General features: G+C 40.8%; 1 protein-coding gene across 1 annotated transcript in view; it reads right to left on the bottom strand.

Annotated features, from left to right (window-relative positions):
- BUB1 (BUB1 mitotic checkpoint serine/threonine kinase) overlaps positions 1-16,456 on the bottom strand; it is a 37,283-nt gene extending 20,827 nt beyond the window's left edge. Inside the window, exons 1-9 of the mRNA XM_007537507.2 lie at positions 16,364-16,456; positions 11,614-11,673; positions 11,396-11,534; positions 10,394-10,590; positions 9,723-9,766; positions 8,403-8,503; positions 3,608-3,660; positions 3,334-3,518; positions 1,069-1,220 (exon numbers count right to left, since the gene is read on the bottom strand). Coding sequence (XP_007537569.1) covers positions 1,069-1,220; positions 3,334-3,518; positions 3,608-3,660; positions 8,403-8,503; positions 9,723-9,766; positions 10,394-10,590; positions 11,396-11,534; positions 11,614-11,673; positions 16,364-16,389 — 957 coding nt within the window. The 5' untranslated portion in view covers positions 16,390-16,456. The remainder of the gene's footprint in view (positions 1-1,068; positions 1,221-3,333; positions 3,519-3,607; positions 3,661-8,402; positions 8,504-9,722; positions 9,767-10,393; positions 10,591-11,395; positions 11,535-11,613; positions 11,674-16,363) is intronic.
- Between the last annotated feature and the right edge of the window lie 1,980 nt (positions 16,457-18,436).

Raw genomic sequence — 18,436 nt, 5'->3', positions numbered from 1 at the left:
TGCTATATTTTTAGCTTAAACACACACACACACACACACACACACACACACACACACACACACAATATCAGATCAACATTCTGCATTCTGTCTTATGCTGGTCAGAGAATTAGACACAGGGTCTCACATAAAAGGCAGAAACTTATACGCTGAGTCACGCTGACAGATAAAATTATAACTGACAGACACCTGAGCACTGCTACTATTTGCAGGGCTAGAGATGGAATCCATGGTATCACATCTGCAAGGTATATACTGTAGCACTGAGCCATCCAGGCCCTCATTTGCAACTTCTTAAGATGTATGAACAGTTGGCAGTTCATACATCTAAATTACTGAATAGTCTGTTCTTATAGCTTTATCAGTATTTTAAGAATTTCTTCTTTCACTTAATTTTGGGAAAGAAACAATAATCAATGTTATCAAATACTCCTATGGCGGTGTTTCCATAAAACGTCCTCAGTAGTAACTTTCCCCCTAGTGATATTTGATCTTTATTGTATCCCAAATCAGATAGATACTACAAACATTTCAGCAACCATAATGTAGCATAAACTTACTTCAAGTCTAACCCACTTATTAGTAATTTCCATTCATTAGTAATGTTAAAATATTTATGGTTCTAATACACTCACCATATCGCCTCTCTTCCAACATAAAACAATGGCAAACAAAACATATCTAGATGACTAATAAAATTGTTAGAAATTCCATTATATACTACCCACATATCTTATTGTATAATTGTATAAGAGGACAACATAGTTAACATGCGAATATGTACATGCAGATATGTAAAAGCATAGTACACATTCCATTCTGTACCTCCCTTTTCTCATTTTGAATATATTTGTGAAATTATTTTAAAAATTCAGGAACCAATAGCTAAATATCAAAATTAATTTGAAAATAGGGCAGGGAGAGACAAATGAAAACAACAAAATATGGAAAATAAGTGCAAAGAACACTAACACAGCACAGCTAACATAGTGGTTATATAAAGACTTCCATGCCTGAGGCACCAAAGGTCTGAGGTTCAATCCCCAACACCACCATATACCCTTCTACCTTAGATCTTTCTTGGAAAGCAGACTGGTTCTCATGGGGTGGCTCTACAATTTGATGTAATTTCTTATGAAGCTCATCCATTTTCTGTTTTAGTAGTTGTTCTTCGAAAGCATGTGCTTCTTTCCTTTTCATATAATGTTTGTCTTCATTTACTGTAAGAATGAAAAAAAGTGGTTTGCATGCAAAGTTTAAGTCAAGGTGATCAGAGTTGGGAGATGCTTCCTCTCAGAGCACAGAACTTGCAGGCATGAGGTTCTAGAGGTCATAGTTTCAATTGCTGGCACCACCTTCCAATAAAGCTGAGCAGTGCTGCAGTCTCTCTCACAATCAACAAATAAATGAATCTTTTAAAAGATCTTGACAGTAACCAGAAATAAATTCCAAACCTCAAGCAAGACAGAAACATAAGTAAAATGCACTAAAAGCTCAGTATACTGTAGATAGTCCCACTTGCAGTGACTGGCTAATAAAACCACATCACATACCAATAAAACAGAGACGATCCAGGAGTATAAAAGAAAGTTCCATATGTGCATGGCACAAAATAGGTCTCCAATGAGTACTGTTCTCTCAGTTGTTGGCTGAATAAGAATAAACAAAAAGGGGGACCGGGTGGTAGTGCACCAGATTAAGCACACATAGTGAAAAGTGCAGGGACCCATGCAAGGATTCCAGTTTGAGCCTCTGGCTCCCCAACAGCAGGAGGGGTCACTTCACAAGCAGTGAAGCAGGTCTGCAGGTGTCTATCTTTCTCTCCCTCTCTCTAACTTCCCCTCCCCTCTCAATTTCTCTCTGTCCTATCCATCAACCGCAGCAACAGCAACCATGGAAAAATAATGACCACCAGGAGCAGTGGATTCGTAGTGCAGGCACCGAGCCCTGAATAGAAGAAATGTTCGCCGCTTAAGGTGTGAGCTGGGACAGCTGCTACCTCCGCCCTGCCCCTTTGGAGTTTTTTCAAATTTGAGGAACTCCGAAGTTGGAACTGAATTCGCGACCCCCATTGTGGGATCTCACGTCACTTGCTGGGATCCCACCTGGGAGATGGGAAACCAGAAGCCTTATCCCCCCAAGGCAGACTAAGGAAAGTTGACTGCCCCCTGAGGAGAGATGGCCTGGTTCTGGAAAAAAAAAAAAAGTAAACAAAATTAAAAATATTTAAAAAGGGGGCCAGGTGGTGGCGCATCTGGTTGTGGGCACACATTACAAGCTCACAGGCTGGTGTTCAAGCCCCCAGTGCCTACTGCAGGGGGACAGCTTCATAAGCAGTGAAGCAATGCTCCTGGTGCCGTGTTCTCCCCCACCCCTCTCAATTTGTCTTTATACAAAACAAAAAATGTGTGGGGGGGGCTAGGTAGTAGAGCACCTGGTTAAGCACACACATTACAGTGCACAAGGATTCGGGTTCAAGCCCCAGGTCTCTGTCTCTCTCCCATTCTATCTCCCCACCACTCTCAATTTCTATCTCTATCCAATAATAAATAAAAATATCTAAAGGTGTAAACAATAGCAAATTCTTTTTTATAGTTTCATTATTATTATTATTTATTATTATTATTTTACCAGAACACTGCTCAGCTCTGGTTTACAGTGGTGCGGGGGATTGAACCTGGGACTCTGGAGCCTAAGACACGAGAGTCTCTCTGCATAACCATTATGCTATCTATCCCCACCCAATAGAAAATTACTAAAAAGAAAAAGGGGTGGGGGTAGATGGCATGATGGTTATGCAGAGATTTTCATGCCTGAGGCTCTAAGGTCCCAGGCTCAATCCACACCCCCCATAAGCCAGAGCCGAGCAGTGCTTTAATAAAAAAATTTTAAAAAAAAATAAGAAAAAAGAAAAAATGCTCATTTTCCTCTGAGGTCCACATTACAGCAAAGAAAGTTAAGTACATATGCTGGTCTTAACATTCAGGTTTCCCAGTAAGGAGCAAAACTCAGCCAGCTATACAGCCATAAAAAAATGCTGAATTTAATTAAGAAGGCTATTTCCGAGTGCTTTATTTATATAGCTGCAAACCTTAGAAAAGTATTTCTCAGTTATAGATCTTATTTTTTTTCTTAGTACAAATAACTGATCAAGAGGGCTAGAATTGCTATAAATAGTTTAAATCCATATAGATTAGATGAACTGATGCTTTTAATCTTTAATGCAAATTCTTTAAGCACAGTCAATAATCTGTTAAAAATATAACTCCTCAAGGTATGTGGGTAATTTTAAGTGATGTCAGAATATCTCAAATATGTTAAGACTACAAGTACCCCACTGTTCATGCTTCTTCCGTTGACTATATTTCTGGGCTCTCAGTTCTTCAAAAGAAAACTCTGATTCTCCACGAATAAGCTTCTCTTTGCAATACATAACAACCTGTTGAACATCAGCTTTGGCTGTTAAAGATGAGTGTGCAGAAACTTCTGATTTAGAAATCATTATCAATCTTTGTTCCCTGTGATGGGGAAAAATATATTATTAGCTAAAATGTATTAAAGCAGCTCTTGAAAGAAACTAAGAGATGAATTCACTGACTGTACTTACTTTTCTGACTCTCTATTATAATCTGATGATTGTCCTTCAGAAAGCACTGGACCCTAAAAAAGAGAAAAGAAATATAAGTATATACTTACCTAAAAATTACTTCACAAAACAACATGAAAATGCTTAGTTATCAAGTAGACTTAAGTATGTTCTTTTAAACTACAATCAAAACTTGAAGCTTTAGATTTCATCATTATTATTAAGAAAAACTTTGCGGCCAAAAAATCCAATAGGAAAGTAATTAAAAAAAAATTGGAAGCCAGGTGTTGGCTTACCCAACATCGAGCACATGTGACCAAATGTGAAGACCCAGGTTCAGGGTGAGCATCTTTTTTGTCATGGACTGTCCCCCAACTATGTTAAAATATCCAGTAAAAAAATGATTTTAAAAATACATCTGTAGGGTGGGGGTAGATAGCATAATGGTTATGCAAAGAGACTCTCATGCCTGAGGCTCCGAAGTCCCAGGTTCAATCCCCCGCACCACCAATAAGCCAGAGCTGCAGTACTTTGGTGTTTCTCTCTGTCTCTCTCTCTCTGTATCTCTCTCTCTCTCTCAAAAAAAAAATCTGTAGTGGGAGTCGGGTGGTAGCGCAGTGGTTAAGTGCATGTGGTGCAAAGCACAAGGACCGACATCAGGATCCCGGTTCAAGCCCCCGGCTCCCCACCTGCAGGGGAGTCGCTTCATGGGCAGTGAAGCAGATCTGCAGGTGTCTGTCTTTCTCTCCCCCCTCTGTCTTCCCCTCGCCCCTCCATTTCTCTCTGTCCTATCCAACAAACAATGACATCAATAATAACTACAACAATAAAACAACAAGGGCAACAAAATGGAATAAATATTGTATATATATATATAGATATAAAGATATATATCTATATAGATATATCTGTAGCACATTCATGGACTACTAGTTTTGAAAAGGGTGCCCAAAAACATTCAATGGAGGAAAAAAAAAAGTCTCTTCAACAAAGTGTGAGAAAATTGGGTTGAAGTGCTCAGAAGAATGAAACAGGTAACCACATAAAACAGGTCACCATACACAATTCAACCCCAAGTGGATCCAAGATATGGACATTTAACCAGAAACTATCAAATATATAGAAGAAAATACTGGCAGAAAACACTTTATGATCTATGCTTCAGGAATGTCTTCAATGACTAGAGTCCAACAGCAAGGATATCAAAATAAAAAAAAAAATGGGACTACATCACAGTAAAAAAAATTTGCACAGCAAAGGGAACCATCACCAAAACAGGAAAACACTCTACAGAACGGAAAAAGATCTTTACACATCATACATAAGATAAAGGACCAGCAACCAAAATATATAAAGAACTTTTAAATAAACTTAAAAATAAATGAAAAGAAAACCTTTCAAAAAAGAGAGAACACTGACAGAATTTTAACCAAAGAAAAGATCAGAGGGCCAACAGACATATGAAAAATGCTTAATGTCGCTGACTATTCACAAAAGGTAAATGACAATGAGATAACCACTTTACACCTGTGAGAATATTTATTGTACATTTTGAAGGACAACAAGTGTGGCAAGGATGTGAGAAAAAGGGAATCTTCTGCACTGTTAGTCAAAAAGTAAATTGGGTCAATCCCTGTAGAAAACTGAAGATACTCAGAAATCTAGAATGGACTTACCTATGACCCGACAATTCTTCTCCTGGAGATTTATCCAAAGAATACAAAGACATCTATCTAGAGAGATCTATGTACACCTTTGCTCACAGCAGCTCAATTTGTAATAGCCCAAACTTGGAAGCAACCAATATGCCCACTGACAGATGAATAGTTAAGAAAGTTGTGGCAAAAAACAGAAGGAAGCAAACTGTTTCTAAGACTTGTGAATCTTACGATCTTGTCACCTAGTAATCACAAATAAAAAAATAAATACATGTGTCTGAAATTAAAAAAATAAAAATGTAGGGAGTCAGGCGTTAGCCGTGAGGGTTAAGTGCATCTGGCGCAAAGCTAAAGGACTGGTATTAAGGATCCTGGTTCAAGCCCCTGGCTCCCTACCTGCAGGGGAGTCGCTTCACAGGTGGTGAAGCAGGTCTGTAGGTGTCTGTCTTTCTCTCATCCTCTCTGTCTTCCCCTCCTCTCTCCATTTCTCTGTCCTGTCCAGCAATGACAACAACAATAACTACAACAATAAAAACAACAAGGGCAATAAAATGGAATAAATAAAAAAATAAAATAAATTAAAAAATAGTGGTATATATGTTCAATAAAATACTACTCAGCTGTTAAACTGGCAGTCATCTTCTTTGCCTCATCTGAGATAGAACTTGAAGGGATCATGTTACTTGAGATGTCACTTAACAAGGATAAATACTAAATGATCTCACTTATACATAGAACTTAAAAAAAAGGAAAAAAGGGAAAACAGAGTGAGACTTGGATAGTATTTGGTGAACTGCGCCAAAGTAAAGGACTCTGGGGGAAAAGGGGGTAGAGGGAATATTGGGTCCTGATGATGGTGAGAAAAAAAAAAAGATGTTTGGGGTAAGTGTGTTCTGCAGACACTTATCACAAGGAGATGAGAAATTATACCCATGTGTCAACAGCTGCACAATAGGTCATTAGCTTCCCAATAAAATGATAACATATATATTTTTTCTACAGCCTGGGAAGTGATACAATAGATTAAGCAATGAGGTCCTGAATTTAATACCTAGAAACGTATGTGCATCATTATTATTTTATTTTCCTTTCTGGTGCTACTATAACTCCAGGTACAATATGTCATGCCCTGGGGATGTGGCTATATATAAGACCATCTCCACTGACTAAAACCAGATAGTATTAGGGCCAATAGGAAGCAATCAGGTTGCAAGCAAGTGCAGAATGTAAATTGAGAAAGTTTGGGGAATCTATCCCACTTAAGAATGCATATTTTGGGAGTCAGGCGGTAGCACAGCGGTTAAGTGCACATGATGCAAAGCACAAAGACCGGTGTAAGGATCCTGGTTTGAGCCCCCGGCTCCCCATCTGCAGGGGAGTCACTTCACAGGTAGTGAAGCAGGTCTGGAGGTGTCTATCATTCTCTCCCCCTGTCCTCCCCATCTCTTTCCATTTCTCTCTGTCCTATCCAACAATGACGACATCAATAACAACAACTACAACAACAATGAAAAACAACAAGGGCAACAAAAAGGGAAAATAAATAAATATTAAAAAAAGAATGCATATTCTACTTTTACAAATGTTACAGTAAAACCTGCACATGTGTACTAAGATATAACTTGAGCACTTTCACTTTTTTTTTTCTATTTAGCTAGAGACAGAGAGTCAAAGAGAAAGTGAGAGAGACCACAGCACTAAGTCTTGCAATCACATTCAATGTGAGATGAGCTGGGCTGGAAACTGGGTAGCACAGGTGGCAAAGAAGCATGCTACTCAAGTGAGCTATTTCTTCATCAACCACCACTACCCCAACTCCCTTTTTTAAATAAGCCACCAAGGCAAGAGACTGCCTCAGAACAAAATTCTCAAGGAGAATGACAAATCAGCAGGCAGAAGGCCACCTTTCCCCACTGCAAGTATTGTCGAGTACATGTAGTGTCTGTATGAGTTGGGTGCAGAAAACAGACAAATAATAGCTGATGCTTTTGGGTATCTCAATGAGTATTTCAGTGACTATTTGCCAGCTCCTTTTTATTTTTATGAGGCACCAGGCAACAAATCCAGGGTCTCCTGAACAGACTCCCCAGGGCAAATGTTTTCATTCTTATCTATTTATCAGAGGGAAGGGTGGATAGGCAGTGGAACACCCAGTTAAGCGCACATATCACTCTTTTATCTATCTGACAGAGGGAGAGACACCATAGTACTTAGGTCCCCATGGTGCTCCCATGTGGAACCAAAATTTAAATCCAGGGCTACATACTCAGCAAGAGAGATGGGTCCTGGTGCATGATGGTGGAGAAAAAAAAAACAGCTGAGACACCTATCACATAGAGATGATGAACCCATAAGCCATTAACAGGTTTTATTAATGTGCCATTTGTAAAAGTAGAATATGCACTTTTAACTTTGATAGATCCTCAAACTATGTCAATTTACATTCTACACTTCCTTGCAAACTGATTGGTTCCTATTGGTCCTAACTATTTTCAGTCAGTGGAGATGGTCTTATAGTCACATGTGGAACCTTGATTCAAAACACGCAGCAGGTGAGCTATCTATGTGCCCTCCGCCCCACCAACTCCTGAGGGAAAGGAAACTACATGTGGAGAATAAAATTTTAAATCAATGTAAGACATTAGAGAGTGAAATGGGGAATATGAGACTACAACAAACAGTGCACCAGAAAACTGGAGACATAATTGCCCAGGGTTATCCAAGCTCTACTTGAGGTTACAGCCACCAACATCCAGTTGTTCCATTAATGTTTTAAAGCAGGGCTCAGGGTCCTCTAGGTGAATGTGACTCAAGGTAGAAATTCCTAGGTTTGTGTAATGGAGGTCACCAGAACAAAAGAGATGAGAAGCTGCTGGGGGAGGAAGTGAAGACAGGAAGTTGTGCAGGAGGGGGTTCCTAGTTTATATAAATACAGGAAGTTACGGTCTGGAGAACTATTTATTTTTAATATTTGAAGTGAACAGTAGTAGATGATGAATGGTCCAGAACTGCTACATGCACAGGTGGTTGACAGCCATGAGTGTCATGGAAAATAAGGTGGAAAATATGATGTTGAAGTGGATGTGGGAGGCAGCCAGACGAATATTCAATATAATACTGTCCTTAGTTTCCACACAACCTAGAGACATTAATATTACCTGAATCTTAGAAACGTTGGCTGAGTTATTTTCTAGATTTAATTTCGATGTCATCATTTGGTTTAAGATCTGAGCATTATGCAGAGGTTCTGAGGTTCTAGCTATAAAAGAGGGAGAAGATGAAAAAAGAGAAATAAGGATAAGGTCATACTAAGTAAAATGATTACATAGCCATTCTCCTGATCTCTTAAAAAGCAATACAAAAAAAAAAAAATTTGCAGCCTCAGAAAATACAACTAGTAATTGTTTGTGCCACCTCTTAGACCACATAGAGACAATTTCCTGACCAACTCAAAATACCCAAAAGGAGAAAATGCAAAATCTAACATGTTACTTTAAATTAAATAAAACAGACAATTCTTAGAGCATATATGTAATTTTTAATTAAAAACTATTTTATGTGAGATAGAGTACATATGTTCCATCATTCACACATATAATACATGTGTGAATGTATCAAGCCACTAAGCCACCTGCCCCACAATGAAGTCTCCTTTTGCCTACGAAAAGGGGAGAAACTAACTACATTTCTCTGAAAGCTTCATTAAGAGCCCAGAAGGTGGCACAGTATAGAGAGAGCTAAACTTGGAACCAAGATGTCCTGAGTTTGATCACTGGGATCCTATTTGCTAGAGTAATGCTCTGGTGTGCTCTCCCTCTCCCTCTCCTTCTTGCTAATAGCCTTTTTAAAAAAAATTTTTATAGTTGCATTAAGTACCTTTGATTCATTTCAGAACAGACAGACTCCAGAATTATGAATTGTCCTCTATTTTATATAATTTTGAATTCTTTTTTTCAATTTTATAAATACAATGAAGTCAGTCAGTTTCTCTTGTGACTGCCACTTGCAAAGTGCTAAGATGGGTGGAAAATTAGCTCATGTGGATAGTGTATTTGCCTTGCCATACACTTACCCAGGTGTGGGGCACTAAGCCAGCTCCGCCTGCTCCACCCTGCATTGCTGATACTATGGCCTATTTACATTTACAAGTCCAGCCCCCAAAAACAGTGGAGGAAGTTTTGATGCTGTGGTATCTTTCTCTCTCTCTCTGTCTCTCCCTAAAAATGTCAACCTGAAGCAGTGAATCCCTTGGTGATGACAAATAACAATATACAGAGAGCTAAAGCAGAGCCTTCTGCTATCCAGGACTATTTAGCAAGCAGTCTAATAGTACACATAGTCAGGGGTGGGAAGTCTCCACTATCCGAGAGTAGATAATAAATACTGGATGGACTTGCTTTTTAAGGGAAGGAAGGGAGGAATGCAAGCTAGAGATGAAATTATTAGCAATTTAGACATTTTAGAAAGCATTATTTTACCTTGAGTTGGCAAATGGGTTTCAGTGAGGCGTGCCTGAAATAACCTAAATAACAGGCATAAAGATATCAGTATATTTAAAAACTTAAGGGTTAACACATATTTGTACTAAAGCAAAAATGAAATACAAGAGATTAGGAACTATTAAAGACCGAGGACAAGAGAAAATATAAAGTTGAATTTCAGGGATACTTCAACACAGTTACATTACAATTCCCTCTTTTGCCTTCTTTATAGTAAGTAGTAAGGGGGGTACAAGTTTCATTTACTTTATACTGTTAGTTTTTTTTTTAAATATTTATTTATTCCCTTTTGTTGCCCTTGTTTTACTTTTGTAGTTATTATTGCTGTTGTTATTGATGTCTTTGTTGTTGGATAGGACAGAGAGAAATGGAGAGAGGAGGGGAAGACAGAGGGGGGAGAGAAAGACAGACACCTGCAGACCTGCTTCACCACCTGTGAAGTCCCCTGCAGGTGGGGAGCTGGGGGCTTGAACCGGGATCCTGATGTCGGTCCTTGTGCTTTGCCCCACGTGCGCTTAATCCCCTGAGCTACCGCCCGACTCCCTATACTGTTAGTTTTTATTCACATTGTCCACAATGAGAAGAATTTCCTGTACAGACAAGATAACACAAAGAAGAGAACGCTACATGGAGGCTGATTTCCAAACTACCTGTACTGATGCTGCAGCAGCTCTTTCGGCTCAGCCTGGTTCTGAATTCCTCTCCGGAAAACCGCAGCGGCGTGCTGGAGCTCTCCCTGGCCTTCCAGATGCTCAGCCCACATAATATACAGAGGGGCTGACAGGGTGCCAATCCCATGGTTGTACAGAAACTCGAAAAACTGATGAAGGTCACTGTTGCACTCAGCCTACACAAACCAAAGCAGATATGAGAACAAAGAGTCCAGTTCGCCTTCAAGGGTCAGCCTCCCTGAAAGTTTCTAGAAATACTGTACAGGCTCTCTGTTCAGTATCTATACAAAGAACTCCAATTCTCTGATAGCAAATGTACAAATTAAGTTTGTACCTTTCCTTCATAGTCAATGTCCCCCCAAATTTTCATATTATTTTCCCAAGACAGTGGGTTCTAATATTACTCATTACTTTAACCTCACTTTTGCTTTAGTTGAATTTGCTCTGATTCCATAAAGTCCCCATATCCTTGTACTGTATAATTTAGTGAACAAAGCTACCACTTCATTCGTGATTTTATTAATAGAACTTATATGCCCAACTCAACCACAATGTATTTTAAATCAATGATAAATCAGTAAACATTTTATTAAAGCAAAAACAAATTGTAAGTCTAACTTGAGGTAGCCTTCTTAATATTAAATTCAATTTATGAGGGCTGACATTTTAATTATTCAGAAAGAATTCATCAGGAACCGTATTTGGACCTAGGCACTTAGTACCTCAGTGTCTTCCTTAACATGTCTCATATAACCTATTCATTCAATTGTTTCTACTTTCCTGTTATAGCAGTTATTGATTTAATATACAGAGAAGGTTTCCAATTAAACTGACTTCACAATACAAAAGGCTCTAATATATATATTTATTTATTTACTTTTTTAAAAAAGTATACTATAAGCATATGAAATGACTCATGGTAGAGGGGCATAGAACAAAAGCATATTACTATAGATGTGAAATATCTAAAAGTGTACTTACAAATTTTAAGCAGTAATTGATAAATCTTGGATCATTGTGGTATCTCTTCTTATCTAAAAATTCCTTCATTAATTGTTCTAATAGAGTTGTAAAGAATTCTTTATTCTCAGGGAAGTTCTCTTCTACCCACCGCATGTAACTGGAAAAATATGGAAGGTATTAATTTTTGGAACCATATATAACATGATTAAAAGATAAAAAATAAACTAAATGCTCACCTTTCCCATTCACCAAGTGGATCATCACCCTTGTAGTTTTGCATGTGAGCTTCAAACATTCTAGAACAACAACAAAAGTACAAGAAGTGTTAGAATTTCTAGATGCAAAAGCTTTCTTTTATGTAGTATTAATATTTATACATATTTTTTTAAAAATAATTTTTATTATCTTTATTCACCAGATAGAGACAGGCAGAAATCGAGAGGGGAGGGGAAGGGAAAATAGAGAGAGACAGAGAGATACCTGCAGCTCTGCTTCACCACTCATGAAGTTTTGCCCCTGCAGGTGGGGAACAGGGGCTTAAACCTGGGTCCTTACACATTATAACGTGTGCACTTAACCATGTGTGCCACACCCCAATATTCATACATCTTAAAATGGGTTTCTTGATCAGAGTGTCACGGGTACTCATAGGTTGGTAAGCTCTTGCCTTGGAGTCCTGTACTCTACCACTGAGTTACTTCCTAGGCTGCTTAAAATGGAAAGTTTAAAGATCAATTCAAATGATAAAAGAGCTTTCACTCAGAAGTAGTCTGACAAACCAAGTGCAATCTTTTTCCAAAAGACAAGACTCTAGAGCTTAGGCCTAGAGAACAGTAGTTTGTAGAGGGCCCCCAACATTATTCCCAAGTCTCTCTCTCTCTCTCTCTCTCTCTCTCTCTCTCTCTTTTTTGCCTCCAAGGTTATTGCTGAAGCTCAGTGCCTGCATTGGATCGACCTTCCCGTGGTGCATCCCGTGAGTACCCATTCTTTGGGGAAACTGACGATCCTTCCTAGCCGACTGAATCCACAGGGATCCCAGTCACTTTCAAAGCCAGCAACAAGCTCCTGACAGCTTTCAAGCTGTTGGTCCTGCTCTTCGAGTCCAGCCTGTCCAACGCTTGACGACTCGTCACCCAATCTGGTCCCCTACGCCTACACTGAACTTCTCTGTTCCAGACTCTTGGAAACAGAGTTGGCAGTCAGCTGAGGTAAAGAACAAACACCTCATCGCAGACCCCTGCAAGCGTCAACCCGGCTTTGACCTAGCACGTTATGATTGGGCCCTCCTCAATTGCTATCGAACAGGCCATGGCCGGTGCGCCGCTATGTTCCATCGCTGGGGAGCCAGAGACGACCCGAACTGCCCCTGTGGCTACAGACAGACTATGACCCACATAGTCAATGACTGCCACCTCTCCAGATTCAAAGGAGGTCTCGAAACTTTACATCAGGCTCAATCTGACGCTGTTGACTGGCTACGGAAGAAGAGCAAACGCTAGAAGAAGTGCCTGCACTACAAATCCACTGCTCCTGGAGGCCATCTCCACCCCCCATTTTTGTTGCCCTTGTTGTTATTATTGCTATTGCTGTCATTGTTGTATAGGACAGAGAGAAATTGAGAGAGATGGGGAAGACAGAGAGGGGAAAGACAGACACCTGCAGACCTGCTTCACCGCCTGTGGGGAGCCGGGGGCTCCAACAGGGATCCCTATGTCAGTCCTGGTCCTCTCACTTCGCACCATGTGTGCTTAACCCACTGCGCCACTGCCCACCCCCCACCCAAGTCAACTTTTTTCACTGATCCTCAGAGTCACTACCACTACCACCAGAAGGGGGGGGCAGAGATCAGAGACGTTTGCGGCTCTTCTTTCTTCACCCAGGTGAAGCACTGACTCAGACCTCATCCCCTTGCTGCTTGAAGAGGACTTGTAAATGTGTGTTGAGATAGCCTTGGGTACCATCAATCCGGATTTCAAGAGTTTGCTCTGGATCTCAGTGGAACATTGCTTCCCTGAGAAAGAACTTGTGACAGCATCCATCATAAACCTGCAATAACAGCCCCAGGGGACTGCTTGACCCTACTGTCACATACTCACACCCAGCACTTTTTTAAAAAACAAAATAACAAAAATCAACTGGGTGCCTTCCTTGGACTGCCTCCATGGGGATTCTGGTGTAGTGGGGTAAATAAATAAAAGAAATCATGCAAAACGGTAGGTGATAGACAAAGATAAAAACCTGGAGAGAAGATAAGAGTGTAAGAAGATAATTATTTTTAGATAGTGGTCAGTCAAGATGGGTGGTGTGTGTGTGTGTGTGATATTTAAAGATGGGTACTGTGTGTGTCATTTGGTGTGTGTGTGTGCACGCCATTTGATGAGTGCCAAAGAGCCAAGTGACTTAGAGGGTTGAGCTAGGAAAAGGGGAGGTGATATTCTAACTTGCGCTTTAAAATTTACATTCTTTCTCTCCTACAAAAGAGGGTGGGGAATGATAATAGAAGAAGGAAACATGTTTGGAAGCTATGGCCAAGTTCCAGCACCAGGTTGGTGAGTCGGACCAGGATGGGAGCAATGCAAGTCTGGAATCTGGGTTATTTTGGAGAAAGAAATCACAGGACATGATACTGGAAGTGGTAAGCTAAGGAAAACTAGATTTTCTATCAGAGAAACTGCATGATGTTTGGGGGGGCATGGCAGAGAGACAGAAAAGTAATATTTTCTTCTATCATCTCAGTATACAAATGAAATCAATACTTCTAATTCAAAATCCAGAAGCCAAAAGAGAAAAAAGCTAGTAAATAATACGTAAACAAGTTTATAAATGTCAAATAAAACACCAAGCAGTCAATAAATTAATAATAAACTGAATAACAAAACAGAGCTTCTAAAAACAGGGGTAAATACCATTTTTTTTCAATGAACAAAAGTCATACCACAGGAAAACATTCAACCTACACATAAAGGAAACTGATTCACCAAAATATAATTTACTGACCAGACTGGCAAGAATGTAACAATGGCAGAGTACAAGTGAAGATACAGACAGGAATTATCACTTATGAGTACATTAGGCCTCCCTAGGGAACTGGTACTATATAGCAAAATTACAGATAAATTTTCTTTGATCTACCAAATCTACTTCTGAGAATTTAGAAGGTAGATATATCACCATATGTGCAAAATGCCAGATGCTCATTTTCCACTGTGGTGTTATAGTAACAAAAGCTTACCAACAGGAGATTCTTCAGATCAATTAAGGTACATGGAAATATTATGTAGTAAAAAAAAAAAAAAGAAAAGAAAGGAGAAAAAGGGCAGGGCAGTGTTAAGCAAGGAAAAAATAATAATGTATATATATTCTGTTACATTTGATGTAAGATAACCACAAGAATTTTACAGATACACATGCATACATTATAAAATGTTGACATGCATATGCATTACTACTATAAACATTTAAATTTGTAAAAAGTAACAAATGAATAACTAGAGAAGGTTTCATTTGAGGGGGTGTGGGAGAAATAGGTATAAAGCTCCGTAAATATTTTTCTAACTTTTTAATCACAAATGTGTTGCTGATTTTCAAAAAAGTAAAATTAATTCTAAATCCTAAATCTCCTGTTTGATAACAAATAAATTCCAACAACAGCGTCAGAATCTTTCTCCTGAATATATAGGTAATAATTACACATACACAGAGAGAGTGGCTAAACATTTCATATTATAATGCCAATCACGTTTCTCTGATACACTGTTGTCCAAATACACTGTTACCATAAAACACCCAGGGCACTAGAGCCAATTAGTCTTCAGAAAATTAAACGTCAGAAATCCCACATTCACTTAAAAAAAAAATAGGGGGAGTCGGGCTGTAGCGCAGTGGGTTAAGCGCAGGTGGCGCAAAGCACAAGGACCGGCATAAGGATCCCGGTTCGAACCCCGGCTCCCCACCTGCAGGGGAGTCGCTTCACAGGCGGTGAAGCAGGTCTGCAGGTGTCTATCTTTCTCTCCTCCTCTCTGTCTTCCCCTCCTCTCTCCGTTTCTCTCTCTGTCCTATCCAACAACGACAACAACAATAATAACTACAACAATAAAACAACAAGGGCAACAAAAGGGAATAAATAAAATAAATATTAAAAAAAAAGAAAATTAAAAAAAAAAGAGTTCCCTCTTCAGACCCCCAATGAGTTAGGATTTCGGGGAAAATCCGTTTTTACTTGCTATCGCCAGTGATTTCTCCTGATTTCAAGGCCCCCCCGACACGCTCTGGGGTTAGTCGCCTAACACAGCGCGCAGGCGCGGGACCCACAAGCTCCTTGACATTTGAAATGCCTCACACTCAGGTGGCACAAATGACGGCCGCAGCACAGCTTTTTTTTTCTTCTTTTCCCCTTTCCGCTATTTAAAGCCTTTCCACCGTGACAGAGGGCCGGCCGAGGAGCCAGCCCGGAGCCGCGTGTGTCTCCCCGCCCCCCTCCTCATTCTCTCCTAACAAAACCTTTAAAATAAATGTCACTGCTGGGTTATGGTTCAGAGAGCACGCTCACGTTTCCTCCAGATCGTAACAGACATTTGTTTTTTTTTCCCTCCTTAAATAAGTAGCTTGTGAAGCTATCTCATGAGACCTACAACACAAACCTGTTTTTGTTTGTTTGTTTTTATTCTGGGTTGGCCTTGTGTCTCCCACGGCGGGGACCGAACACAGAAACGGTTCCTTACAGACAACAAGAGCTCGGGGTCTCACGATGCGCCCCGATATCCGCAAGGGCCGAGGGCGGCGGGCTCCGGGGGGGGGGGGTCAGCGGGGGTTCAGGGGTCGCGGGGGAACTCGGCCTGCAGCCAAAGGAAGCGGCCCAAAGCCGAAGGGGGCGGGGTGGGAGGGGCGGGAATCGGTGAACGGCTGCCCTCCAGTCCCGAATCTGAGCCTCCCAGCTTCCCTGCGGCACAGACCGCCTCTCGCCTCTCCCCGCCGGGCGGCACTTACTGGAAGACGTTTTCTGGGCTCTCCATGGCGGCGGGATACCCGCAGCATCAGCCGCTCCACTCAACGAGCTTGGGTGCCGCCGGGATTCGAATCTTTCGCGCAGCCGCAGTGGCTGGAGGAGGCTTTGCAGGGCGCCCGGTCATTGGTCTCAACTAAGGATACACCAGCCAATCAGCAAGAGCGTTGCTAGGCTACAAAAAGCCCCGCCTCCCTCTCGAGCTTGCAGGTTTGGAGACTTCCACCGCTTGGAGCGGATCTCTGATCTTGCTCTTACCGGAGAGTTTAGGGGTGAGAAGGCATATGGGGCACCCAGGTAGGTTTAGGTGACTAGGTCCCTTTCTCTCTCTCTCTCTCTCTCTCTCTCTCTCTCTCTGCCTGCCTGCCTTTCTTTCTCTCCCTCTCCCTCTCTCTCTGTCTTTCTTTTTCTTCCTTCCTTCCTTTCTCTCTCTCTCTCTCTTTCCCTCTCTCTTTCTCTCCCTCCCTTCCTCCCTTCCTTTTTCCAGTCTTCTGACATGTAACTGACTTACATAGCTACACAATTAAGGTATCATGCTATGGAAGGCAACATAGGTGAAAAATAACCAGTTTGAGGACTCTTAGTAGGAAAACATTTTATTTATTTGTTTGTTTTTACCAATAGTGCAACAAACTGATGCAGGCTAGCTACATGAATGGGAAACACAGGAGGTTCGTGTTATTGTATATGTATAATTCCACTTGGAATTTATTTTTGTGTTTGGTGAAATATAGTGATTCAGTTTCATTCTTCTGCATGTTTCAACCCATTGTTTCCAACATCATTTGTTGAAGAGACTCACCTCCCCTCATTTAATAGTCTGGGCACCTTTGTCAAAGATTAGATGTCCATAGGTGTGGGGGCTTACCTCTGGGCTCTCAGTTCTATTCCACTGGTCAGTGTGTCTATTCCTGTTCCAGTACCAAGCAGTTTTGATTACAATAATACAATTTGAGATCTGGGAGTGTGGTGCCTCCAGTTCTGTTTTTTTCTTCTCAAGATTGTTTTGGCAATTCCAGGTCTTTTCTGGTTCCAATAAACTTTTGTAGCGTTTGTTCTATTCTCCTAAAAAATGTGCTTGGGATCTTGATGGAGATAGCGTTAAATTTGATGGGATATGGAGATTGGGTGGTGGGAATTGTGTGGAATGGTACCCCTCCTACCCTATGGTTTTGCTAATTAATCCTTTCTTAAATAAAAAAGAAGAAAAAAAGAAAGGATAAATTAACAAAACCATAGGGTAGGAGGGGTACAACTCCACACAATTCCCACCACCCAATCTCCATATCCCACCCCCTCCCCTGATAGCTTTCTAATTCTCTATCCCTCTGGGAGCATGGACCCAGGGTCATTGTGGGTTGCAGAAGGTAGAAGGTCTGGCTTCTGTAATTGCTTCCCCGCTGAACATGGGCGTTGACTGGTCAGTCCATACTCTCAGTCTGCCTCTCTCTTTCCCTAGTAGGGTGGGTCTCTGGGGAAGCGGAGCTCCAGGACACATTGGTGGGGTCTTCAGTCCAGGGAAGCATGGCCGGGATCCTGTTGACATCTGGAACCTGGTGACTGAAAAGAGAGTTAACATACAAAGCCAAACAAATTGTTGAGCAATCATGGACCCAAAGCTTGGAATAGTGCAGGTGAAGTGTTGAGGGGGGGTAATCACTGCAAACTCTAGTGTACTTCTGCTTTCAGGTATATATTTTGCAGTAGTTTATGGATACGTGTGAACATAATGCTCTCTCTCACAGAACCTGGTCTATATCTAGGTTTTGGGACTTTGTTAGAAAGTGAACCACCTGGGATGGAATTAGAGAATACTATGAAAGGAAAGGTCTCACCCGAGTAATGAAGCTGAAGGGTTGTCATTCCACACGTGAAGTCTCTGGACACAGTCTGAGCTGAAGCATGTTGAGGTGGCAATCATTGTGTTGATTAGGTTGCGATCGGCAGATGCAATATTATTTGATATGGATTGGAAGAGGCATGCGGGAAAGTGGGCCCTATCCTAAGGTTCCAGGACTGGGGGAAATATAGGCTTTATAGTGGAGATATGAGGTTCC

The sequence above is a fragment of the Erinaceus europaeus genome, chromosome 3 (assembly GCF_950295315.1).
Source record: "Erinaceus europaeus chromosome 3, mEriEur2.1, whole genome shotgun sequence".
Lineage (NCBI taxonomy): Eukaryota > Metazoa > Chordata > Mammalia > Eulipotyphla > Erinaceidae > Erinaceus > Erinaceus europaeus.
This window is presented reverse-complemented; position numbering and strand designations above follow the sequence as displayed.